Raw genomic sequence first — 25,451 nt, forward strand, 5'->3', positions numbered from 1 at the left:
TGTTCCCATTTTGTACAGTGATAAAGAGCGCAACAGAAGGTAGATCTCCTGTCACCTCCATTACTATTTACATGTATGCGACTTGATCAGGTGACTGACGTGAGTCTCTGAATGGCTGCATGCAATCATGTGACTGTGTCTCATGCATTTTTAAGTGAAGCATATGTGAGACATTATAACATGAGCGTTACTAGCCCACTGTACCTCTACTCTAAACCCCCCCCCCCCCCCCCCCTTGGCAATGTCTCTGTATGAATAAAGCTATCTTTGCTTTGATTTTGAAAAAAAAAGTCACCTGATCAAACCAATCACATGCTTCTCCATAACAACCAAACTAACGCTGCACTACTCCTCTCCTGGTGGTTGCTTGGTAATGTAAGTCAGTTGTAAAGTTGGTATTTTACCCTGATGCAAAAGTGCTGCTCACAGACTCCATCAATAAATCTAGGGATGGGCAATCAGATGCTAATCATTCAGATTGATGCAAGTTTATGCAACTTAGACATGGACCAGCAGCATAGATGGTGTAAGATGTGATGGAACTCTAGGCACGGTAGTAGATTTGGGCCCCCTTGAGGGCTTTTTGATAAGCTTTTTGATAAGTGGAGAGAGGTCTGAGTAGGTGGCTGGTGGGCCCCTTTGACACCCACTAGGCCCCAAGCAACTGCCTAGGTTGCCTGGTGAACGATCCTGCTCTGACCAGCACCAGCTACTGCATTTGGCTGGTTGTATTCCAGACTGCTAAATCTGCATCATCCTAAAATAATTAGAATTTCATTGATCATCTCTAGAGAAGACAGAGTGCCCAAAACTACCAACCAATCAAAATTCAGCTTCTAGTGACAAGCCAAATATGACTGGTTATTTTTCTTCTTCGACTACCCTTTGCACTTCAGCTGAATTATTTGCCTTGGTTTATAAAAATTGGGCAGATATCTAACCACCCAGAACGCTGTATGCCCCTGCTGGGCACTGTGGTGCATCCTCGGTGCAGCACGCAGAAAAGAAGTTTGCGTTTTGACACGGGACTGGCAGGAATTCTACTTCAACGTTTTCTTCCAAGACAAAGTCGTAGCGGCAGAGCGCTGCCCTGAAAACATAAAAACACAACAATTTATTCATTTTTACATAGAAATTCAACAAAACGGTTTTGTTTTAACTTTTTTTTTTTACAGCTGAAAGTGAACTTGAGGCTGCCTGGCCTGTGTGTTTGCAGTGCGATGCCCCGCCCCCGTCGTATCGCACTGCAACAAATGGTAATCATATAATCCTACGGCAGAATGCGCCGGCAGAATCATATGCGTAACTCCGCCCCCAGGATGCCCCTTACCACTCCCTGATAAACTGGAGGTACGTCACTGGCCAAGTGTGAAAGGGCCTCAACGAGCCTTCCATCATAAAATCGATATCTGACAAAATTAACAAATCAGCTATGATTTTTTTTATTGTTAACTGTATTGAACGGTATTGTCAATGGGGAAAAAATAACAATCCAGATACTTACCTAAAGAGAGGGAAGGCTCTGGGTCCTATAGAGACTTCCCTCTACTCTCCTCTCCTGGTCCCCTCCGTTTAGCACTAGCTCCCCCCTTTGAATTCCCTGCTGCGGGGGACTTTAGAAGCCTTTGGGAGATGAGTCCTCTCGAGGACAGGCGGTCCAATACTGCGCACATGCGAGTACAAGAGAGAGGGCGCTCGTGAGTAGGCAGTATGGAGCGGCCGTCTTCGGGAGCACTCTGAAGTGACAGGTAGAGCAGCATTTGACCAAACTGGTCGAATGCTGCTACCGGCGGTGACAGCGCTGGAACGCAGGGACCTTGAGAAGAGCGAGAAAGCTCTATAGGACCCAGAGCCTTCCCTCTCCTTAGAGAAGTATCTGGCTGATGTTTTTGCATAATCGATTCCCATTGAATTTAGCCAGATGTGTCTAATACTAAACTGTTAGTATACCGGTACTTATATTTAAGTAAGTGACATGAAATTGTCCTAAAATGAGGCTCTCATCATCAGTAATGCAACTTAAGCTAGGTACCCGGGCTAGGTCTGTTCCGAAATTCTCTAAGCCAAGAATCTTGGGTGTGCACAGAACCCAAAATACCAGATATTTACCGGCAGTAATATTCGACCAACCCCCAAGCCCATTGTCCCCCCTCATCATCTCAACCGCCTGAAGCCACTCCATTGTCCGCCGTGCTGTAATACCTCCTCCCCACTCTGTAGCAAAACAATGCATCCCTAGCCTGTAGATTAGCAATTCATCTTTACAGCAATCAGCCCAAAATTGAGGCCAGACAAAAAAAAGTCTTGCTCCCCAAGGCTGTGGAGTCGGTAGGGAAATCATCTGACTCCAACTCAGACTCCTCAGTTTATGAAACCACGGATTCCAACTCTAGGTACCCAAAATTGCCCAGACTCCTCAACTCCCAATACACAGCCCTTGCAAGGCTATGGAGTGGGGACAAAAATCATCCAACTCCGACTCTACAGTTTATGAAACCACAGACTCCAACTCCAGGTACCCAAATATTGTCCCGACTACTCGACTCCAACTCCACAGCCCTGCTGCTCCCTGCAACTAACAGTTAGAGCTGGTCCACACTAGGTCCGGAAACGTATCCGTGGCTGCGTTTTTCAAACCTGATGAAAAACGGAGTCCCGGATACTAATGTTGAAAATAGCACCCAGCCTCACCCAAGTAAAAAATGGATCCGTCTGCGTTTGCGGGGATCCGTTTTCAAAACCTGAACAGAAGGTCCGGATCTGCTGCATTTTCACGCAACGGATCAGGACCACGGATACACGCAGGGGGTAGTGAAAGCAATGAGAAAACGCATCTCCAGCTCCACAGGCAAAAAACGGATGTTAAAACGGATAGCCTGAGCTTTATGATTGGCCCAAAAAAATCCTCCCACTCCTTCCTAATGATGGAGACGTTTTCTGTCAGGGAAAAACCTGAACGGAAACTGATGCAAAACTGATGCACTTTCATCAGTTTGCAGTACGGTGGGTACTTCCCCTGATCCGGACTGCAGTGTCCGTCCTGCAACTGTCTAGTGTGGACCAGCTCTAACTGCGCGTGTGTACGCATCTTTACTTGCATTACTAATACTGGCATGTCACTCCCACTGTTTACATTATGAAGTGAGCCATTACTAGCCTGTACTCTATATGCAATGGCCCATATGCAATTAACTTTTTCTCTTGAGTTTTCTCCTAGGTGATATTCTAACACCTTGTCATAACTACCAGCAAGCAAGAAAATACTCAAAATAATTTTGATAGTACTTTTTCAATTGTAAAATTCTTAAAAGTAATTTGAAAGAGAATATTAAAATTATCTCCTAGGAGATAACTCAGGAGAAAAAGTGAATTGCATATGGGCAAATGTGTGCTGAAGAGCTGATAAAATCTTCACATGAAAGATAAGGAGTCTTTACCTGTCTGGATTGGTCATGGATCTGAGCCTCATTCTCTGAACTCGCAGTTTGTATTTTGGCCCAATCACAGATCCAGTTGTAAATTTCACAAACATTCTGGAAACCTGGTCAATATCTTGGTCGAATCTGGCCAGAAGGCTGACTTCTTGGTTTTGTTCAAAAGTTGCAGCATCCCTGAAAACAGCAATAAAAGTAGATATCAGATCCAAGTGCATAAGGAATATGCGGTTTGAAGAGGGATTATCAGCCACAAAATCAAATTCTATTTACCCACTGCTTTGCGTTCATTGTGCAGGCTGGAACCTCACCCTGCAGTGCAAGCACTCGAATTTATTCAGAAATGTTTCTGCTGTAATAAATCTTATCTCGGTCAGCCTGGCTCTATGTTTGCCATTGCCAACTAGAAGGAAGCTTGTCATCACCATTCCCACATTCCTGCTCCTCACTGATTGGCTGAGGGCAGTTCCGTGATGTGTTTACAAAGCAAGCTAGCTATGACAGTGCAGTTTCTAGGAGAAAAAAAGTAAGGGAGGGAATTACATCAGCATTGGCTTCAGTCAGGGGGAAGCAAGATGGAAAATGCCAGGAACAGAATTCTCTTTATTTACTTTGGGTTTTTTTTCCTGGGATAGTATGGCTGTCTTTGCTGCTTTAAAGAAAAAAACGCCAGTAAAAAGCTTACAAACAATGGAGGCTGTCATATAATGACTCCTGGGCAGTATCCCGTTTTCAAAGCATGGAAAAATTACCAAATTTGGCATCTTTCCCCTAAAACTGCAGAACAATGCCATACATCAGACATGTCCAATGTTCGGCCCATGGGTTAAATGGAGCCTGTGGAGCCATTTCTGGTGGCCTCCAAAGCTCTCTACAGTTGTTAATTTCATGTGATTTTGAAAAGCTCTAGCTAATGCAATGCTATAGGGATTTTTACAAAATCACATTGTTCCAGTGAGAACACACACATAGGATAACATTGGCAAGAGCTTTTAAAATCACAAAGCGCTTAGAAAAGCTCTTGTAGTGTGAACAAGACCCAACAGCTAATTATTAGCAGCCACCATTGTGCCAGCAGCAGTAACAGCCACTGATTAGCAGCTGCCATTATGCCAGAAGCAGTAAAAACCACTGATTAGCAGCCGCCACTGTGCCAGTAGCAGTAAAAGCCACTGATTAGTAGCCACCACTGTGCCAGCCGCAGTAACAATCACGGATTAGGAGCTGCCACTGATTAGCAGCTGCCACTGTGCCAGAAGCAGTAACAGCCACTGATTAGCTGCCACCACTGGGCCAGCAGGAGTAACAGCCACTGATTAGCAGCTGCCACTATGCAGCAGCAGTAACAGCCACTGATTAGCAGCTGCCGCTGCTGCTGTTGATGCTCAGTATAAATGATCAGAATCACTATCTCATGCGCAATCACTGCAGATCGGAATGACCTTCCTTGATCTGCAGATTCCAAAGAAAAGTTATCAGCTGACACGCTAAAGGATGGTGATGCATTGTGGTAGTTTTTAGTATTGAGGTGGTCACTTTGGATTCACATTTTTCACCAACAATGATGTCCTGATGGGGAGTATCATGAAGGCAGCGGGGACACCAATAAATGAATTTTACAGAGCTGGCAAATGGAAATACACCACAGTGACTGCAAAAATATTTGGTCTCTCTGACTGCAGTTGGTTGTTTATAGATCCCCCAACTCTGATGTTAGATGTTTGGGGTTTTTTTGTATTGGTCCTTTTCTGGAAGTGCTTTTGTAAAGAATAAAGGAGATACTGAGAATCCCCCATGAGGAGATGGAGTAGTTTAAAATCGAACAGATCTTTTAGCTTTTTAACTACTTACTGGAAGTGACAGCAACATAGAACAAAGTTAATGTATTGTGCATTTTACTCTGGGAGAAGTGTACATTTTGTATGTGTGTATTTTAGGGTTACAATTTTTCAGGATACAGGTCCTTTACGTTACCATATTTTTCAGAATATAAGACGCACTGTTTCTCCCCCCAAAAAAGGGGGTGAAAAAGTCACTGCGCCTTATATTACAAGTACAGGGAGTCTCCGACTTACAATCGCCTACTGATACGAATCGCTGACAGCTCCTCTTTAAGCCTAGGTGCGTCTTATAGTCCGGAGAGTCTTATATTCCCAAAAATACGGTATTTAAACCTACATTCTTGCACTGTCTCCACTGACTTGATAAGAGATGAATTTTATTTCCACTTTCAGCAATGCTATTCCAGAGCTGTCACCGCTGTGTTGGTGTAATGGTGCCTGTTAAGATACATGACTTGTGTAAAGATAGTTTGGTGAAATGATTCCTTTCTTAGGGCTCGTTTCCACTGTTGCGGTGCGGAATCGCCTGGATTCCACCGCAGAAGAAATCGCATGCGGCTGCGTTTCCACATGCGGATTTAGCCGCGATTTCGCATGCGATTTCGCATGGCAAGGAGCCAGGCGAATTTAACCATGTCACTGCCTGAGTACAGCTCCATAGCAAACAATGCGAAATCGCATGCGAAATCGCGGGGAAATCCGCATGACAAAGCCGCATGCGATTTCCCTATTAAATACATTGCATGCGAATCGCATGCATTCCATTCCCAGGCGAAATCGTTGGCTCTTTTGTGCGTTTTTTCACCGCTGAAAAAACCGCACATCACCAACGCAACAGTGGAAACAGGCCCATCCACTTACATACCATGTGCGAATCCGCATGCATTGGACGCATGCGGATTCGCGATAGTGGAAACGAGCCCTTAGGAAAAGTGGCGCGGAACTTTAATACCTCCTGAAATCTTCCTGAGAGATTGCTGGTAGGTTGTAAAAGGGCACACACAACACCCAGCCAGAGATACTGAGGTAAATGCACAGCACTGTCTACTCTCCTGCATTGTAGGTGGAGGAATTTATCAAAATGACAGTTATTAGATTTTGTCCAACAGGATTATTGCTCAGGAAGCCAACTTTATGTTTTTGCAGTTATTGTTCTCCACTATACTCCTTTCAGATACTATTGTTGTGTTTTGAGGTTATTATTTAACTGGTTCCTTTTTTTATTTTTATTGTATTTTTTTTTTTCATTTTTCACATTTATCAATAAAACATACATTACAGACTTTGCTGAAGGACACTTGAAACATATTTCTGGAAAGCAGAGAACCTATCCAATTAAAACACAGAGGTCCATGTGCAATTAACCTTTTCTCCTGAGTTTTGTCCTTGGAGATAATTTTTCAACTTCTTTTTAAAATAACTTTTCAGCACTTTGCAATTGAAAAAGTACTACTACAGCAAAGTCCCCCGTTATCCGGAACACAGGCAACTGGAAGTCTCAACTAACCAGCATACCTGAGGGCAGGTCTGGATTTACATCACAGGAAACTATAGGCACAGATGTCCTGGCATCTTTGACTTCGCCATCCATGAACCTACAAATCCCACCGAACTGCACCGCAAGCGTGCTGGCTGTCCCAGCTGTCACTTCTCCCTTACTCCCCTTGCCTGACAAAGGTAGCTACAGGTGCCCCTTAGTATTAGGTAGCCAAAAGTACCATCAGTATTAAGTCACTACAGGTGCCCCCAAGTATTAGCTAGCCAGAGTTACCCTCGATATTAAAGGGAACCTTAACTGAACGGGGGGTAAAGAGTTTCACTTACCTGGGGCTATTACCAGCCCCCTGCAGCAGTCCTGTGCCCTCGGTGCCGCTCTGGAATCCTCTGGTCCCCCGCTGTCACTTAGTTTCATTTTTGACGACTCACCAGTCGCCGGCCGCCATTACGTATTATTGGACACATTCACCAATGCAATTAGCGCTATTGCGGACCGCAACGCGCACAAAAATACGCATTGCCACATATCTACGCGTGCGGAATGCGGCAACGCGTATTTTTGCACGCGTTGCGGTCCGCAATAGCGCTAATGGTGTTGTGTGGCGCGCTAAGCGCACCAAAAAATGGAGCTACGTCATCAAATGGGTGTGGTCATGAACCAGAATGTGGGTGTGGTCGTGGGTGGAGACAAGTTTACATGAACTAAGCAATGGTGGGACATTAGATTAGGACAGTGGTGGCGAACCTTTTGGAGGTCGAGTGTCCAAACTGCAAACAGCAACTTAAACTAAATTCAAACGTTTTAACTCATACATGAACATTATGGAAAATTAAGTTGAAAATAAACTGTGAAGATAAACAATTTCATCCATCGTACTCCTGAAAAAATTATTCATTTTTTTTAGAACCTCCCAGTTTCATTTTCTGTTTTAAAAAGCGGAAAAAGTAGGTTTAATGCTATTGTCTCATATGATGATGATTCAGCTCTTTCCATAGTCTCGCAGTTAGCAATCATGTGACCCCCAACAAGACAAATTCAGCAATCATGAGACCCCCCCCCCCCCCCCCCCATCAAGACAAATTCAGCAATCATGAGGCCCCCAACAAGACAAATTCAGCAATCTTGAGGCCCCCAACAAATCATGAGGCCCCCAACAAGACAAAGTCAGTAACCATGAGGCCCGCAACAAGACAAATTCAGTAGTCATGAGGCACATAAATAGACAGCTTTTCACATAAATAGGCAGAATGCCCCCTTAATATGTAGACACCTCTCACCTGGCAGCAGTTCCCCAAAATACACTCAGACAGCAGTGGTTCCCCAAAAATAGGTAGCCCCAGGTCTATAGGTGTCCCCAGAATAGGTGGCCAGTGGTATAGATGTCCCCAGAACTGGTAGCCAGGGGTAGAGATGTCCCCAGAACAGGTAGCCAGGGGTATATGTGCCCAGTATATGTAGTCAGGGGTATATGTGCCCAGTATATGTAGGCAGGGGTATATGTGCCCAGTATATGTAGGCAGGGGTATATGTGCCCAGTATATGTAGGCAGGGGTATATGTCCCCAGTATATGTAGGCAGGGGGATATGTCCCAGTATATGTAGGCAGGGGGATATGTCCCAGTATATGTAGGCAGGGGGTATATGTCCCAGTATATGTAGGCAGGGGGTATATGTCCCAGTATATGTAGGCAGGGGTATATGTCCCAGTATATGTAGGCAGGGGTATATGTCCCAGTATATGTAGCCAGGGGGATATGTCCCAGTATATGTAGGCAGGTGGTATATGTCCCAGTATATGTAGGCAGGGGGATATGTCCCAGTATATGTAGCCAGGGGGATATGTCCCAGTATATGTAGGCAGGGGTATATGTGCCCAGTATATGTAGGCAGGGGTATATGTCCCCAGTATATGTAGGCAGGGGTATATGTCCCCAGTATATGTAGGCAGGGGGTATATGTCCCCAGTATATGTAGGCAGGGGGTATATGTCCCAGTATATGTAGTCAGGGGGATATGTCCCAGTATATGTAGCCAGGGGGATATGTCCCAGTATATGTAGCCAGGGGGATATGTCCCAGTATATGTAGGCAGGGGTATATGTCCCAGTATATGTAGGCAGGGGGTATATGTCCCAGTATATGTAGCCAGGGGGATATGTCCCAGTATATGTAGCCAGGGGGATATGTCCCAGTATATGTAGCCAGGGGGATATGTCCCAGTATATGTAGCCAGGGGGATATGTCCCAGTATATGTAGGCAGGGGGTATATGTCCCAGTATATGTAGGCAGGGGGTATATGTCCCAGTATATGTAGGCAGGGGGTATATGTCCCCAGTATATGTAGGCAGGGGGTATATGTCCCAGTATATGTAGGCAGGGGGTATATGTCAGGGATCGGTTGAAAAGGGCGCCCGAGGTGCCTGTATGAAAAGGGCGCCGCCATAGACATCAATGTTATTTCTGGAAATATGGGCTACAAGGTGTAGAAAAGGGCGCCCGAGTTTTGATATAGGCTACAAGCGGGCTCCCCTTTGTAGCCCATATTTTTTCGGCTACAAGGTTTTCGGCTACAAGCGGGCTCCCCTTTGTAGCCCATATTTTTTTCGGCTAGAGTAAGGTGCCCCTCTGTAGCCCATATTATTGACTTTTTTTGTAGCCGAAGTTTTTATATGGGCTACAAGCACTGTAAGCCGAATTATTTCATTCCCCCACTATCCATGGCGCCCTGGAGGGGGAATAGTAATTAACACATCCCGGAGTTTTTTTCTAGCCGAAGTTTTTATATGGGCTACACCAGGCGCCTTGTTTTTTTTGTAGCCTAAGTTTTTATATGGGCTACACCAAGCGTCTTTTTTGTAGCTGAAGTTTTTATATGGGCTACACCAAGCGTCTTTTTTGTAGCCGAAGTTTATATGGGCTACACCAGGCGCCTTTTTTGTAGCCGAAGTTGGTATATATATGGGCTCCACCAGGCGCCCTTTTTTACCGGCGCCCTTTTCATGTGTCCCAGTATATGTAGGCAGGGGGATATGTCCCAGTATATGTAGGCAGGGGTATATGTCCCAGTATATGTAGGCAGGGGTATATGTCCCAGTATATGTAGGCAGGGGGTATATGTCCCAGTATATGTAGGTAGGGGGTATATGTCCCCAGAAAAAGTTGCCATGTGTGCCCCAGCAGGAGGGGAGCAGTGCAGAGAAGAGGGAGAGCTATGGGCACTCACCTTAGGGGGCTCTCCCTCCCTCTCTCGCTCTCCCCTCCGGAGTCCGGAATGAAGTGTGCAGCGGCTGGCAGCGGGCGGAACTTACCTCCTCTCGTCGCACGCGCCAGATGGATTAGCCGCTACTCTGGTCTGATCCAGACCAGAGTGCGGCACCAGAACTTCCGGCGCAGGAGCGAGACGAGGTAAGTTTCGCCCGCTGCCCAGCCACTGCACACTTCATTCCGGAGGGGACAGCGAGGAAGAGAGAGCCCCCTAAGGTGAGGGAAGGGGGGGGGGAAGACGTCCGCCCTTCCCCACTGTGCCCATAGCTCTCTCTCTTCTCTGCGCTGGACCCCTCCTTCTGGCTGCACGTGCACGCGGCCAGGGGGGGGCAGCGGGCGGCCAGGCTCGGGCAGATGCCCGGTTTGCCGTATGTGCGGACGCCCATGGTGCGCATATTGATCAAAGTGATGTTTGTTGAATAGGCTTCATAAATCCCACTATAAAGAAGGGAAAAATAGGAATAAAGTGAGTTAATAAATATAAAATATGCCTAGATGCAAGATTTAGTTTAGTGACAAAAAGAAAAAAAACATTACAAATGCCTAAAACCGTGATTAAGGTGTGTAAACTCAGACTTTCACTCTTTCCACCCCTTGGTGTTAAAACCAAAATAAACCCAAATTGAAAAATCTAAACAAAAACAAGACAACAGTAGTGCGGGTAATTTAGCACCACCCTGCTTTAAAGGAATCATCAGGCAAATTGGAAGAAATCTGCTTTACTCACCTATGGCTTTCTCCAGCCCCTTGCAGCCGACTGTCCCACACTGACAGCTCCGCTCTCTGCCGCCGTCCCGATGTCAATGCACGGTGCAGAGGACGACCTCAAGGTCACCCTTACTGCGTTTGCATCAAGCTCCGCTGTTAAACACGGGCCACGTTGTCCGCAGCTCACTGCGCAGGCGCAGAACTAATGTGCCAACGCAGTAAGCCGCGGACACGTGGCCATGATTGACAGCGGCTCTTGATGCAGGCGCAGTAAGGGCCCTTTTCCACTAGCAATCGCAATCACAAATCAGAAACGCCAGCGAATGCGATTTTTCATTAATTCTGTTATGCGATTGCGATTTTCATTTGCATTGCATTATCATTGTAAACATCGCTCCAGGAAGCGATTGCGATTTGCGATTTCCAAATCGAATCACTGTAGTGGAAAATACTTCTCGTGATTTCTATGATAAAGTAACAACCCTAGTGATTTAAAAATCACTAGCGATTTGCGATTTAGCAATCGCAATCGCTCTAGTGGAAAAGGGCCCAAGGGCGACCTCGAGGTCGTCCTCTGCACCATGCGTTGACAGCGGGACAGCGGTGGAGAGCGAAGGTGACAGCCTGGGACAGTCGGCTACAAGGGGCTGGAGAAAGCCCCAGGGGAATAAAGCAGATTTTGTCCAATTTGCCTGATGATTCCTTTAAGTAAGTGTTGGGCATCTGAGGGGGAGGTTAGCGTTAGGCATGGAGGAGGGAGGCTAATGTTGAGCATCGGAGTGGGGAGGTTAGTGTTAGGTAGAGGACATGTTAGTAGTGTTAGGCATACGAGACAAGAGGTTAGTGTTGGGCACGGGAGAGGGGAGATTAGTGTTAGGCAGAGGAGAAAAGAGGTTAGTGTTGGGCACGGGAGAGGGGAGGTTAGTGTTAGGCAGAGGAGAAAAGAGGTTAGTGTTGGGCACGAGAGAGGGGAGATTAGTGTTAGGCAGAGGAGAAAAGAGGTTAGCGTTGGGCACGGGAGAGGGGAGGTTAGTGTTAGGCAGAGGAGAAAAGAGGTTGGTGTTGGGCACGAGAGAGGGGAGATTAGTGTTAGGCAGAGGAGAAAAGAGGTTAGTGTTGGGCACGGGAGAGGGGAGATTAGTGTTAGGCAGAGGAGAAAAGAGGTTAGTGTTGGGCACGGGAGAGGGGAGATTAGTGTTAGGCAGAGGAGAAAAGAGGTTAGTGTTGGGCATGGGAGAGGGGAGGTTAGTGTTAGGCAGAGGAGAAAAGAGGTTAGTGTTGGGCATGGGAGAGGGGAGGTTAGTGTTAGGCAGAGGAGAAAAGAGGTTAGTGTTGGGCATGGGAGAGGGGAGGTTAGTGTTAGGCAGAGGAGAAAAGAGGTTAGTGTTGGGCATGGGAGAGGGGAGGTTAGTGTTAGGCAGAGGAGAAAAGAGGTTAGTGTTGGGCATGGGAGAGGGGAGGTTAGTGTTAGGCAGAGGAGAAAAGAGGTTAGTGTTGTCGTCTGTGTTAGGCAGATGTCTTTAGCAAGTAAAGCAAGCACCTGTTATCATTTATACTATACACAGTCACAAAATCATCTGAAATACTTACTGATCCATCTTTGATTCTGTTACATTTCCAGCTGGAGTCTCGAGTCTGATGGTGACGTAACCCCTCCTCGTCTTACTATTTAATGTCAGAAAATCCAGATGGTAATGGAACACTAACACAGGAATTAAACAAAAATAAAACCGTTGAAACCAAACCAAAATCATAATATACAAACACTTGGGGGCCAGGAGTATAACTACACATAATGGAGCCCCCCAGAAAAACTATGATGGGATCTCCTAATGATTCCCCCTGGTGACCCTCTCTGTCTGGGGGCCCATCTTACAAGGGTCAAAACACAATCACAGTCATCATGATCTTCACAACCCATAACAAATCACAAAAACCCCTGTATCAGAGGAAGGAAGGCAAGTACGGTAGTTGTGCCCCCCCTCCCTCCCCATCCCCCAGATCTGGGCTTCCCTGTAGTGGCAGGAGCTGCTACCCTATTGTTATGCCCCTACTCTGGGCAATCTCTGCCAAAAATCTAGCACAGTGTAGGGTGGCCCCAGTGTATCACTGAGAGGTCCAGAGCGCTGGGTTGTCTCGGGCCAAGCACAGACTGAGCTCATTGTTTCTCTACTCCCCCGCCTGCTTAAAACCACTTAACAACTCCGATCGCGGCTCACAGGCTAAATGTAAACACATGGGGAGGAAATTTCAGCTGTTTACATCATACAGCGCTGCTGCGCAGCAGCACCGTAAAGGAGATCGGCGATCCCCGGCCTCTGATTGGCCGGGGATTGCCGCAGTCTGATAGGCTGAAGCCTATTGATCTCCGTCCTGCGCCGCCCAGGGAAAGGAGGGGAGAGAGGGAAGGACAGGGAGGCTGAGAATCGCTGCGGAGGGGGGCTTTGAGGAGCCCCCTCGCAAGGCGAAAATAGCCCGCGGCGATCAGCCCCCCTAGCAGGACATCCCCCTAGTGGGGAAAAAAAGGGGGGAAATACGGCACAGATCTGGGAGAAATGGCCTGGTCCTTAAGTGGTTAAAATATACTTGAGATGGGCTTAATACCTGTATTTATACTTACCTGGGGCTTCATCCAGCCACATGAGGTCTGTGGGCACCCTCGCCGCCCTCTCCAGCTGCTCCGTTCAGTAGATATAACTCCCGGTATTCTGGCCAGTCGTGGGCTTCTGCGCATGCGCGGCCACGCTCCCATGCTCGAGCATTCTGCATCTGCACAGAACCACTGTGCAGACAGCTCCCGGATACAGAAGCGTGACAGGTGTGCGCGTGCGCAGAAGAGCGCGGCCGGACAGTATGCCGGGAGGGATATCTACTGAATGGAGCGGACAGAGAGGACGGTGAGGGAGTCTATGGAACTCAAGGGGATGGAGGAAGCACCAGGTAAATATAAATAAATATAAATACAGGTATTAAGCACGTCTCTGGTTCCCTTTAAAGCGATTTCTTTGTGCACCAGGTTGTTGGAAAGGAAGCGAGCTGGAGTGGAGTGGCAAACATATCTGGCCAATGACAGGTAATCTGTCTGTCACTGTCCTTCTATACAAAATTTCTATTTACTTGTCAATCTAATTGCTATTAGATTTGCCTTGTTTAATTTGGGGTTTGGTTGACTTTAAAAAATAGACATGCGGAGCATATGAGCATGCTAGATTAGAGGCTGACTAGTTAGTTTGACAGAATCTGCCTACTCATAATATATTCTTTATAAAGCATATTTATGCAAATATATCAACCTACTCCTTTGCACACTAGTTTGGCAGTTGGATTAAGCAACTACCATTCAGTAAGTAAGTGCTTTTGTAAGTAAATAAATGAGAGTCCTCCATGAGGCAGTGGACTAGTCCAAAACCTGACAGATCTGTCAGATTTTCACTACCTACCATAAGTGACAGCAAGACAGGAAAAATATAAATTTATAATTTATAGTGCATTTTACTCAGTGTGAAAATTAAATTTATATGTATGTATTTTAAAGCAAACCTGATGCAGAAAAAAACCCCTGTATGATATAATGAATTGTATATGTAGTACGGAGAACATAAGTAGCAAATCAAAAGAGTCTCATATTTTTTATTTTCTGTTATATAGCTTTTTTTTTTTATAACATTGCATCATTCTGTCATATTTGCAGTTTAGGAACCACACTAGTGGATTCACTAAGACAAATAGCATGCCTTATTTGAGTTAACACGCCTTATCAAAGTTAACATGCCTTATCAGAGTAGCATAGCGAGCGCTACGAACCCGCAGGGCCTCAGGACAGGACGAGTGGAGCTCCAATTAGCAGGCATAAGGTTTGTAGCACTCGCTATGCTACTCTGATAAGGCGTCTTAACTTTGATAAGGCGGTGTTAACTTGGATAAGGCATGCTATTTGTCGTAGTGAATCAGGCCCGTCTTTTAAACTATAAAGCAAAGCAGAAATAATGTCCCTTTGAACTTTACTGCAGTAAGGCCGGATCCACATTATAAGCACTTTTGTGAGCGCTTGTGTTTGATTAGCGCTTGTTAAAAAAAATTGCTCCCATTCATTTTCATTAAAATCACGGTAAAACACGCATAAAAATCACCGCAATCGTGCGTGTTTTTCGTGTACGCGATCACGGCAATCGCATCGATTTTTCTGTGATTTTTTTCCTGCGATTTTAATGAAAGTGAACGGGAAAGATTTTTTAACAAGTGCTCAGCAAGCGCTAATCAAACGCAAGCGCTCACAAAAGTACTTATAGTGTGGATCCAGCCTTAAACCTTATCTCAAGCTGTCCCTCACGGTTTCTTGGCTGTTTAATTGCTTCGGAATACAGGACTGTATTGGTTCCAGTGGGTCGGAGACGCTTTTCTTTGCTACTTATGTTATATTTCTTAGCTGTAGTACACATACAATTCATTATCTCAAAAGTTTATTTTCGCTTCAGATTTGCTTTAAATGTTACAATTTTTGGCGATCGTTATCCTTTAAATCCCTTACCAGGAGGCCGTCTTCCTGCTCCTGTGCTGCTGTAATTATATTTGTATGTTTACCACATATTTACTGCGGTTCCACAAAATCAAGGTCAAGTTGTTCGCTTGTTCTCTTTGTTTGTAAGAAAGACGAAGGTTTAGATGGTCCCTGGAGTGGCCGGGATAATTCTGTTTTGTACACCCCTGCAGCACAGAAAAGATTAAAGATCGCTGCGCAGTCGGGAGAACAAAGCAGCTCTGGGTCCGCGACCACACAACAATATTTAAATAGGTCCCTGTGCGCAAAAGGAATCCGCGTCTGAAGTGCCCAGATCGGCCCTAACTCCGCCACAACAAAGAGCCAGGCCAGAAAGGGAGACAAACCCCCCTCAGCCTGTTCAGCCCTCTCTTCATCATTGCGCTTCACAGTTCACATTATTCCATCTGAAGCAATTAGCGTTCCAAGCAAGTGTCGCCCAGCCTCCCCGAACCGCCATTATCTCCCCGCGGCAGCTTTGTACGTTATGCAAATTTCAATTTCACTCACTGCAAAACGGTTTCGCCGACGCCGTATCAAAATAAGCCTTCGTCACCGGAGGATTCTTCGCCACCAGATAATCTTTCCACTCATCAGCGTAAAAACCTGTAAGAGACACATGCGCCACGCGGCGCTGTTAGCGGGCGGACGGGGCACAGAGGATCATGGTTTAATAATAAGCGCATTTTGGGTCAAGCAATTATAGAAGGTAATTAGGAGGGACCTGGAGTCAGTTACAGAACGACGCTGCGTTTTAGTGATCACCTGCACTAAATATGAAAGGCAGTCTAGCGTGAAATTATATTTATTGCGTTGTAGATCTTTAATGGCATGGGTGCGTTCATTCATTCGGTGGGGTAGGCGCAGGTGGTTGTGGCGATGAGGATGTTTCATACTTTCACTGTAAGCAGAGACATCTATAGAGTTCAAAGTACAGCAAATGTGAGGCAAATCATTGATCTTCGATTCTTCGTAACCAATGAAGTGGAATGTTTTCTTGGTCGCACTGCAGAGTTCTCTGAATTGCCACTGAAAACGCAATGCTAGGCAACCTGTGCGAATCAATCAGGGGAGTTGCTGTGTCTTTGGGAAATGCTGCAGCGGTACGAAGGGTCAAAAGTTTCACTCAGGGCTGGAACCCACAGGAGCGCTTTTGGCAGCGTTTTGGCAGCACTGCGATACGCTAGCAGTTTGCCAAAACGCTGGGCTAATGTTAATGGATGGGGCAACTTCCACAGGAGCGTTTGCGTTTCTCAGAAACGCAAACGCAGGACATGCAGCATTTTGGGAGCGTTAGCAGTTCAATGTAAAGTATTGAAATGCTAGCAGAAACGCTCAGCAAAACCTAAACTGAGCGGTTTTGCTAGCGTTTTGCGGTTCAGCACACTGTAACAAAATGAAAAATAATTCACAGGACCAATCAGGATAAAAACGCAAAACGCTAGGCACCCGCTGGGGAAAAAAATACAATGTTGCAAAACACGACCAAAAACGCACATGAATCCGCTTGCAAACCGCTCAGACAAAACGCTAGCGGTTGCGTTTTGCGTTTGCGGTTTTCAGTGGGTTCCAGGCCTCACATCTGATTTCATCAAATGTATGACAATCATTGCAGCCTTGCCGCTACTGGATTTTCACGTGTTTTTCTGGGTGGGTCTGCTACCTGAGGTCATATGATTCTACCTGTTTCTCTAACATATCCGATCAATTTCAGTCTCAAATCAATCAAAATATCAATCGGTCTGAAATGTTGGGGCCAGACTTCGAGCAGATTTGACCAGAATGATCGAATCTGCCAGGAATCGATGAGAAAAAAAAATGTATGGACACCTTAAAGGAAACTCAATGTGAGAGTGATATGGAGGCTGCCATATTTATTTCCTTTTAAACAATACCAGTTGCCTGGCAGTCCTGCTGATCCTGTGTCTCTAATACTTTTAGCCATAGACCTTGAACAAGCATATGCAGATCAGGTGCTCTGACTCAGCTGACTTAGGTTTTACTGGATTAGCCATATGCTTGTTCCAAGGAAAAAAATATGGCAGCCTCCACATACCAAAGGAAAAAAACATAGTTACCTAATGCTGCATACACACTTGAGATAAAAGTCTCTGGAAAAGGCAAGATCACAGACCAATTATACCCCATTCCATGTAGTATGAGAGCCATACTCTACACAGTCTATTCTATGGAGCTGCACTCCCCATCAGATAGAAATCTTTGCAAGATGCTGAACACACAGATGCTGTACACATTCAAAAGATCATTATCTGCAAAAGATCTCTTCCTGCAATAGATCCATTCCTTCAAAATGCATTCATAGTCTATGAGATCTGCAGATCATCATACACACCTTGTTTAGCAGGCAATCATCTGCAGATCAGATCCACCAGGATGGATTTTCAGATCTGCAGATGATTGCCAGATATGCAGATGAAGTCTGTTAAACAAGGTGTGTATGAGGATCTGCAGATCTCATAGACTATGAATGCATTTTGAAGGAATGGATCTATTGCAGGAAGAGATCTTTTACAGATAATGATCTTTTGAATGTGTACAGGCATCTGTGTGTGCAGCATCCTGCAAAGATTTTATCTGATGTGGAGTTCAGCTCCATAGAATAGACTGTGTAGAGTATGGCTCTCATACTACATGGAATGGGGTAAAATTGATCTGTGATCTTGCCTTTTCCAGAGACTTTTATCTCAAGTGTGTATGCAGCATAAGGGTCTGAACTTTTTTAATATGCATGTAAAGAGGATATATTACTATTATTTTTTAAATTATAAACTTGTAAATAGTGATGGACGCAAAACTGAAAAAATGCACCTTTATTTCCACATAAAATATTGGCGCCATACATTGTGCTAGGGACATAATTTAAATGGTGTAACAACCGGGACTAATGGGCAAATAAAATGCATGAGTTTTAATTATGGTAGCGTGTATTATTTTAAAGTTATACTGGCCAAAATCTGAGAAATAATGATTTTTTTTCCATTTTTTTCTCAATAGTCCCGTTAAAATGCATTTAGAAAAAAATAATTCTTAGCAAAATGTATCACCCAAAGAAAACCTAATTGGTGGCAGAAAAAACAAGATATAGATCAATTCTTTGTAATAAGTAGTGATAAAGTTATTGGCGAATGAATGGGAGGTGAAAATTGCTCAGATGCATAAGGTGAAAAACGACTGAAGGCTGAAGTGAATGCCTATTTTCAAACTTACAACAGCATTACCCTACCTAATATGGGACAGCCAAGCGACCCAAACTGCGAGCAGTCCACGCATTTCCCTGCGCGATAGTCTTTGTAGCTCTCACAGGGAAAGGTGGTAACGCTGCACGTCTCATTCAAGGATGCGATGTACAAAAACACTGAGCGCTGATGGTCGCACTTAAAATATTCAGAGCCTGTGGAAAAGAGAAAATAAAAGACACAATGCATTACTGCAGGTAACGTAGCTCCCAAGTCACATATCAAAAGCGTTCCCGGAGAGAGTGATTAGAAGGGGGCAACAAGACAGCCTGCATGTGGCGCCCCCTCTGTAGGATAAAGGGATAGCTTAGTCGGTTTTAGCTCCTGCTATATCTGGTACTGCAGAGAATTGCATGGTATGTGGCTTCAAATTTGCAAGGGAGGCTCTTGCTGTAGCCTTTAAAGGGAATGTAAAGTGAGAGGAATATAATAGCAGCCATGTTTATTTCCTATTAAACCATACCAGTTTCCTGGCAGCCCTACAGATTCATTTGGCTACAGTGGTGTCTGAATCGCACACCTGAAACAAGCATCCAGCTAATCCAGGCAGACTTCAGTCAGGGCACCTAATCTGCATGCTTGTTCAGGGTCTATGGATAAAAGTATTAGAGGCAGTGGATCAGCAGGACAGCCAGGCAATGCGCATTGTTAAAGGAAATAAATGTCAGCCTCTGTAGGTCTCTAACCTCAGGTTTCCTTTAAGGGCTCGTTTCCACTATCGCGAATCTGCATGCGTCCAACGCATGCAGATCCGCACATGTAATACAAGTGGATGGGCCTGTTTCCACTGTAGCGTTGTTGAGGTGCGTTTTTTTCAGCGTGAAAAAAACGCACAAAAGAGCCAAAGATTTCGCCTGCGTCGGGAATCCGTGCGAATCGGCGCTAATGTATTTAATAGTAAAAACGCATGCGTTTGTTACATGCGTTTTTACCCGCGATTTCGCGTGCGATTTCGCACCTTTTTCAATTTTATTTAGCCCTGGCAGTGTCATGGTTAATTTCGCATGGCACCCTGCCATGCGAAATCGCAGGCGAAATCGCGGGTAAAAACGCATGTGGAAACGCATCCGCATGCGTTTTTACAAGCGTCGGAATGCGGCCGAAATCGCGTCGCAACAGTGGGAACGAGCCCTAAGAAGCTAGAGTTATTACTTATGCAAATAAGCTTGTCAAACAGCTTGTACAATGTATCCAGATATCCAGCAACACAAGCCCTCTGTATCTAGCATGAAGGGTCACCATGTGTGTGCGCACAGGGTGATGCCCTGGACATCGAGGGGACACAGATATGGCGAATCGATATTCAGAATCAGATGGGATCTCAGTAAAGCCATGTCTGACGAGTTTAGTCCAGCATGTGTACAAGGCTTAAACTCTAGCGTCACGCCGATGGGTGTGGCCGCTGCGGCAGCCACAGGACCGCCTAACGCCGATCGGCATAAGGTCCTGTGGGCCTGTTTTGCAGGAGATCGCACTCGCTGATGCACGCACATCCCTGCTGGGCGATTGCCGGTAGGAGACTGTTAGATGGCGAAACTACCGTCTAATTACTCTGTACAGCGCTGCAAACCATGGCAGCACTGTACTGGAGACAGCCGTGTGACACAGAAGAGGGAGACAGAAGTGATCCCCTGTCATAGCCGATCGCACTGATTGGCTGGCTGTGGGAGGGAGGAGGGGGGATTAGGAAAATAATAAACAAAATAGGCTATTTATTATAAAAAAAACAATAAATATTTATAAAAAAACAAACAAACATCCCAGGAGGGATCAGAGCCCACCAACAGAGCAGAAAAAGGGGGGGGGGGGGGGGAGGTTTCACTTGTGTGCCGAGTTGTGTGGCTCTGCAGCGAGGCCTTAAAGCTGCAATGACCTATTTTGCAAAAAATAGCCTGGTCTTTAGGGGGGTTTAAGCCCGTGGTCCTCAAGTGGTTAAAGATGCACAGTAGTGACACATAGCAGAATGCAGATGCCCACTTTTATAGTCATTTTACTGGTTTCAGCCTCAGAAACACTTCCTGTTTCTTTATATTGCTGTACCTGTATATTGGCATTTAGCCCCGCCCTCCCAGTGATGCTTAGCCTAGGCTGTTTAGCTATGCTGAATTCTCCTCCTCTGCAGATTATCCCATTTGAAAGCACAGGATGTTAACAATATGTCTGCTTCCATGAAAGCAGGAAGTAGAAACAGTGCAGATTTATTTCAGGATGTGTATCAGCTGTAACAAAAATATTATTCTTTAAAGGTTATTATGCTGTTGCTTATCTTTTAGAGCAGGGAGGAGTTCTGTGTTCAGGTCCGTTTTATCTGAAGGAAAATCTCAGCCACTGAGACAGACAGAGGCTCTAGCCTGCCCTTACTCTGCACAATAAAGAAATGAATAAGCTTGCAGTACATTGGCTTACCTGATAATATCGTTTTTGGGCAGCCTGGCTGGTCAGTTCCGCCATTTGGGTAGAAATCGATGTTTCCTAAAGTCTCCCTGTAGCCAAGAGCTTAAAGTGACATTTACAAAATAAATGAGTTAGACAGTAACTGGGGACAATAGAAAGACATTCAGCATGCTTTTATACAGGTCACATTTTCATAGGCAATAACCTTTATAATGAAACAGTGGACTGGCTATAGAGCATGGGGGACACATAACCATATACTAAGGCTGGATTCACAGCAGCGTGTTCTATGTTCTATAACGTATGCGTTATAATGAGTGTGAACTACAATGGAGACCCGGGCTGTGGAGTCGTAGTCGAGGAGTCAGAGCAATTTTGGGTACCTGGAGTCGGAGTCAGAGGTTTCAATAAACTAAGGAGTCGGAGTTGGATGATTTTTGAACCAAATCCATAGCCTTTGTAAAAATTAGACTAAGGAGTCGGAATCGAGGAGTCAGAGCAATTTTGGGTACCTGGAGTTGGAGTTGGTGGAATCAAAGTGAAGAGTTGGAGTCGGCTGATTTTTGTACCAACTCCACAATCCTGGTGGAGACTGGACATAGACAGTAATGCAAAGCCTGCATGCAGCGAGTTAGAATAACAGGATCCGTCACAACACAGTGATGTGAACAGGTTGAATTGTATGGGCAGTGAGCTGGCATGTAGACCTTTTCTGCAACGCAAGTCTGCACAGTGAACATGCAGGATGGGCAGGGCTGGTTCAAGCCAAAATGGGGCCCGGAGAAAAACTAACCTGGGGGCCACACCTGATCCCCCCACCTCCCCTACCCACAGTATCCCCCCCCATAACCAGCTGCTTCCCAACCACCCCCTCCACTCCACTGGCTGCCTCTTCTCAGTGACCCGATGCATGTTATTGCGTAATGACATGTGATGGGTTATGGAGAAGAAGCAGCCAGTGAGGATGAAGATGGACGGGGAGCACGGATTGTTAGAGCAGTGCACCAGGACACATGAGTTGCTATCAGGGCTGTGGAGTTGGAGCAATTTTTGGTACCTAGAGTCGGAGGATTCAATAAACTGAGGAGTCGGAGTCAGATTAAGGAGTAGGAGACAGGGAGCAATTTTGTGTATCTGTAGACGGATTTTTCGTATACTGTGGAGTCGGAGTCAAGGAGTCGGAGCAACTTTGGGTACCTGGAGTCGGAGGTTTCATAAACTGAGAAGTTGGAGTCGGTTTTTAATTTTTGTATGGACCCCTCAGCTCTAGTTGTAGTATGCTGAAAGGACTTTGCAGGAGCTCCAGAGAGCAGGAGCTGGGGGAGACTTGGAGGGAGGGGGGGGGGGGGCCTGGGGAAACTGCCCCTTTTTCCTCTATGGTAGCGCCGACCCTGAGGATGGGACTTTTTTGTCCTGTAAATGGACATCATACAGAACGAACATGTGTGAACGGATCCTATCTGTGCACATATCCGTTCATTGATTGTGGTTGGTTCTGTAAATCCGACCATTTGGAGTTTAGTGTGAACTCAGCCTAAGAACTAAGAATAAAAAAAGTGACAATTGTGGTGGAACTATTGATACTCCAGAATATTTACTAATGACCCTAGATTCTACCAAGGGTCCCACCTACTCTCCTTAAAAGATGATGAATGCCTTATATATTGGATTTAAGGGTGTAAGATAAAGAATATACTATTTGGCCAGGTGCACACCAGAGGAGTTTTTCTGAGCGTTTTTAGTTTTTGAAACCTCCTGCTAATGTTATCCTATGTGTCTGTGCACACTGGAGCGATGAGGTTTTGTAAAAAAAAAAAAAACCCATAGCATTACATTGGGAAGAGCTTTTGAAACTTCTAGCGTTTGGGGAGCTTTTCTGGTGTGTCTCAGCCCTTTAAAGGTGCGTACACACATGCGACTATAGTCGTTTGTAACGATCGTTCCCCGATCTTTACCAACGACGATCGTTACAAAAAACGAACCACCGACTATTAAGGCAAACGACGAACGAGCCAAATCGCTACAAAAGAAAGTTCTGTCTCGGCGGATTTTAACCAACGACGATCGTTTGCAAAAGTAGTACATCGTTGGAAACGATCGTTCGTACTAGGCTTGACATGCGCATTTCACTATTTCTCCATGGAACTTCTCATTTTTATGCGCAGGCGCAATAGTTGCTTTCTGTGATGTAACGTTCGTTCTAACGATCAGATCGTTACACACATTTTAAAACTATCTTTACTTAGGTCGTTCTTTCATCAATTAAAAGTTCGTTCGTCGTTCTTAACGAACGATCGTTGTCGCATGTGTGTACGTAGCATCAGAAAGGCATTGGATACACATAAAGCTCTTTATCTGCCTTTAGGAACCAATAATTCCTTTCATGGTTTTAAACATTTAAAAAAGTCTAAAATAAACCTGGAAGCAATGTACACTATAAAATATTTAAAGCACATGATCAAGGACACGGACGTGCAAGGCGAGAGCTGATACCACACAAGACAACATTTCATATGAACATCATCAATAAATTAAATTACAGCTGTCTCGCCAACTTCCATTCTCTGAAATTGTTAAAAGACTTCTCCTTCTTATCTTTCCTTTAGGAAATCACGGCTAATATATCTCTGCCTTCAGATAATCGCGGCGGAGAACAGAAAATAAAATGCTGATATACTGCCTGCAAAGCCATAACTAATTTTTCAATTACGGAGTTTGAAGCGTTAGAAACAGTCCAAAGATGCAAACTGACTTCCAAGCGCCATTCAATATGGCCGCCCTGTCGTCTCCCTTCTGCGCTAACGAACAGGGGACATAAATTGTTCTGTTCTGGAACATAATTCACCCAGCAGAACAATTATAGCTAAAATACATATTGCCTGTGCCAGATTTCTCCAGGAAAAAAATGAGATGACAAAACAAAACAAGTCTTTTGTCTACCCGAAGGGCTAGTAAATTACAAGATGGTTTATTGAAAATAGGCTTTTAAACTGCATTCACAGATGAATATGTAAAAGTTTTAGGGGAAAAAAAAAAAACTTCAAAAGCACAAAATAGATTACAATATACAAACAGGGAAATTTACATTTCAAAAGACTTTTAGTGGTAGATGCGCAAAACTTCAGCAAAATTGCTATGCGCAGAAAGGGCACGGCAATGTTACCTTTATATGGCTGACAAGATAACATGTGTTATGCAATTTGCACAGCCCGCTGCGCAATCCTAGTAACGTAAGCGAGTAACACGGCTATGCTTCTAGCAGAACGCCTGTTATCCCAGCATTGCTCCGGATAACTAAATAATGGGGGTCACGCTAATTGCGCAACATCCAACACCTTGTCAGCCAATGTACTGGTGAAATTGCCATGCACTCCGTGCCCATGACAACGTTTTGGCTATAAAGGTATGAATGAAGCCCACGATGGGTTAGATTACCTTTTCAGAAGTGTCCGGGCACTGCTCGTTGCCTTCTGAGTCCCACCCTCCCCTGCCCCCAGTCCTCTTCATATTCAATGGGATCCTCCAGATGATTACTAAAACCAGGCAGGTGTCTCTAGTGGAACTGGGCAGGTGCAAATTCCAAACTATAAGGTCAGAGGGCTGAAGGAGGTAGGACCCGCCCAAGCTGCTGGAGACCCGGAAGTCCAGGACCCTGCCGCTGCTGTAATTGTGTCTTTTTGTATTATCAATAAATTCTCTACTATTTGAATTACAGATCCTGAACCCTAGCCAAAAATTTCTTATAGTACTGTATACCTTAAGGGTGATGTGTAGGCATATTTTGCTTTATCAAGAGTAACATGGTAGGCTTTCTACGTATATCTGGTAGCCACCATCTATTGGAGATAGCTTTTCTTTCTTAACTTATTTATATTTGGGATTCAGTATCCACTGGCGTTCATTCTTGCTATTCTCCACTCCTAAAGCACTTTTATATAGATGCATCAAAGATTGTACCTTCATTTTTAATATTTTATAGTGCTCTTTCCTTCCATGTACCATCACAATCCCTGTTTCTCAAATGCCCCCTAGCTGTCCTCACGGCATTTCAGTACATTTTCATTGCTAATTTTTTCTCCCCCCCCCCCCCCCCCCCACGACAGTCCAGTTCGGTGTTTGGCGTGATATCTGTGATTCGAAGCACCATGGCATATATGATCTCTAGGGAAGTGGATGAGGAGATCGAGGCAACTTTTGCCCGTAGTCCTCAGAACACTGTAAATGGTGATCTATCTGATCTTAAAAATCTCTTTAAAAAACATGGTGCTCTGCTCCACAGACAGCTGAAACGAAAGTGGAATGTGTCGTTATTAGAATCTTATCACAAGGCTGGCGTGATTCCAGATGGTCTGTTAGACCGGATCATGCCAGCAGAAAACGTATTAACAGACCGTTTTGTGACTAAGTGGAAGGAGAGATCATTGGCCAGAGGCTTGGAAGTACTGAAAATGATAGCCGAGGAGGAGAAATTGCAACTGGAAGAAGTAATGGAGGAGATAGAGGAAAGTGCGGCCACAC

The 25,451-nt window shown here is 45.1% G+C and overlaps 1 protein-coding gene across 1 annotated transcript in view; it reads right to left on the reverse strand.

The window, feature by feature from the left end:
- Positions 1–239: 239 nt before the first annotated feature.
- The window catches only part of LIPI (lipase I), a 69,692-nt gene continuing 44,480 nt past the window's right edge, over positions 240–25,451 (reverse strand). The window contains exons 5-10 of the mRNA XM_068270523.1: positions 20,946–21,035; positions 18,527–18,694; positions 15,793–15,888; positions 12,336–12,447; positions 3,438–3,611; positions 240–1,090 (exon numbers count right to left, since the gene is read on the reverse strand). Coding sequence (XP_068126624.1) covers positions 937–1,090; positions 3,438–3,611; positions 12,336–12,447; positions 15,793–15,888; positions 18,527–18,694; positions 20,946–21,035 — 794 coding nt within the window. The 3' untranslated portion in view covers positions 240–936. The remainder of the gene's footprint in view (positions 1,091–3,437; positions 3,612–12,335; positions 12,448–15,792; positions 15,889–18,526; positions 18,695–20,945; positions 21,036–25,451) is intronic.

The sequence above is a fragment of the Hyperolius riggenbachi genome, chromosome 2, assembly GCF_040937935.1.
Source record: "Hyperolius riggenbachi isolate aHypRig1 chromosome 2, aHypRig1.pri, whole genome shotgun sequence".
In the NCBI taxonomy this organism is placed as follows: Eukaryota; Metazoa; Chordata; class Amphibia; order Anura; family Hyperoliidae; genus Hyperolius; species Hyperolius riggenbachi.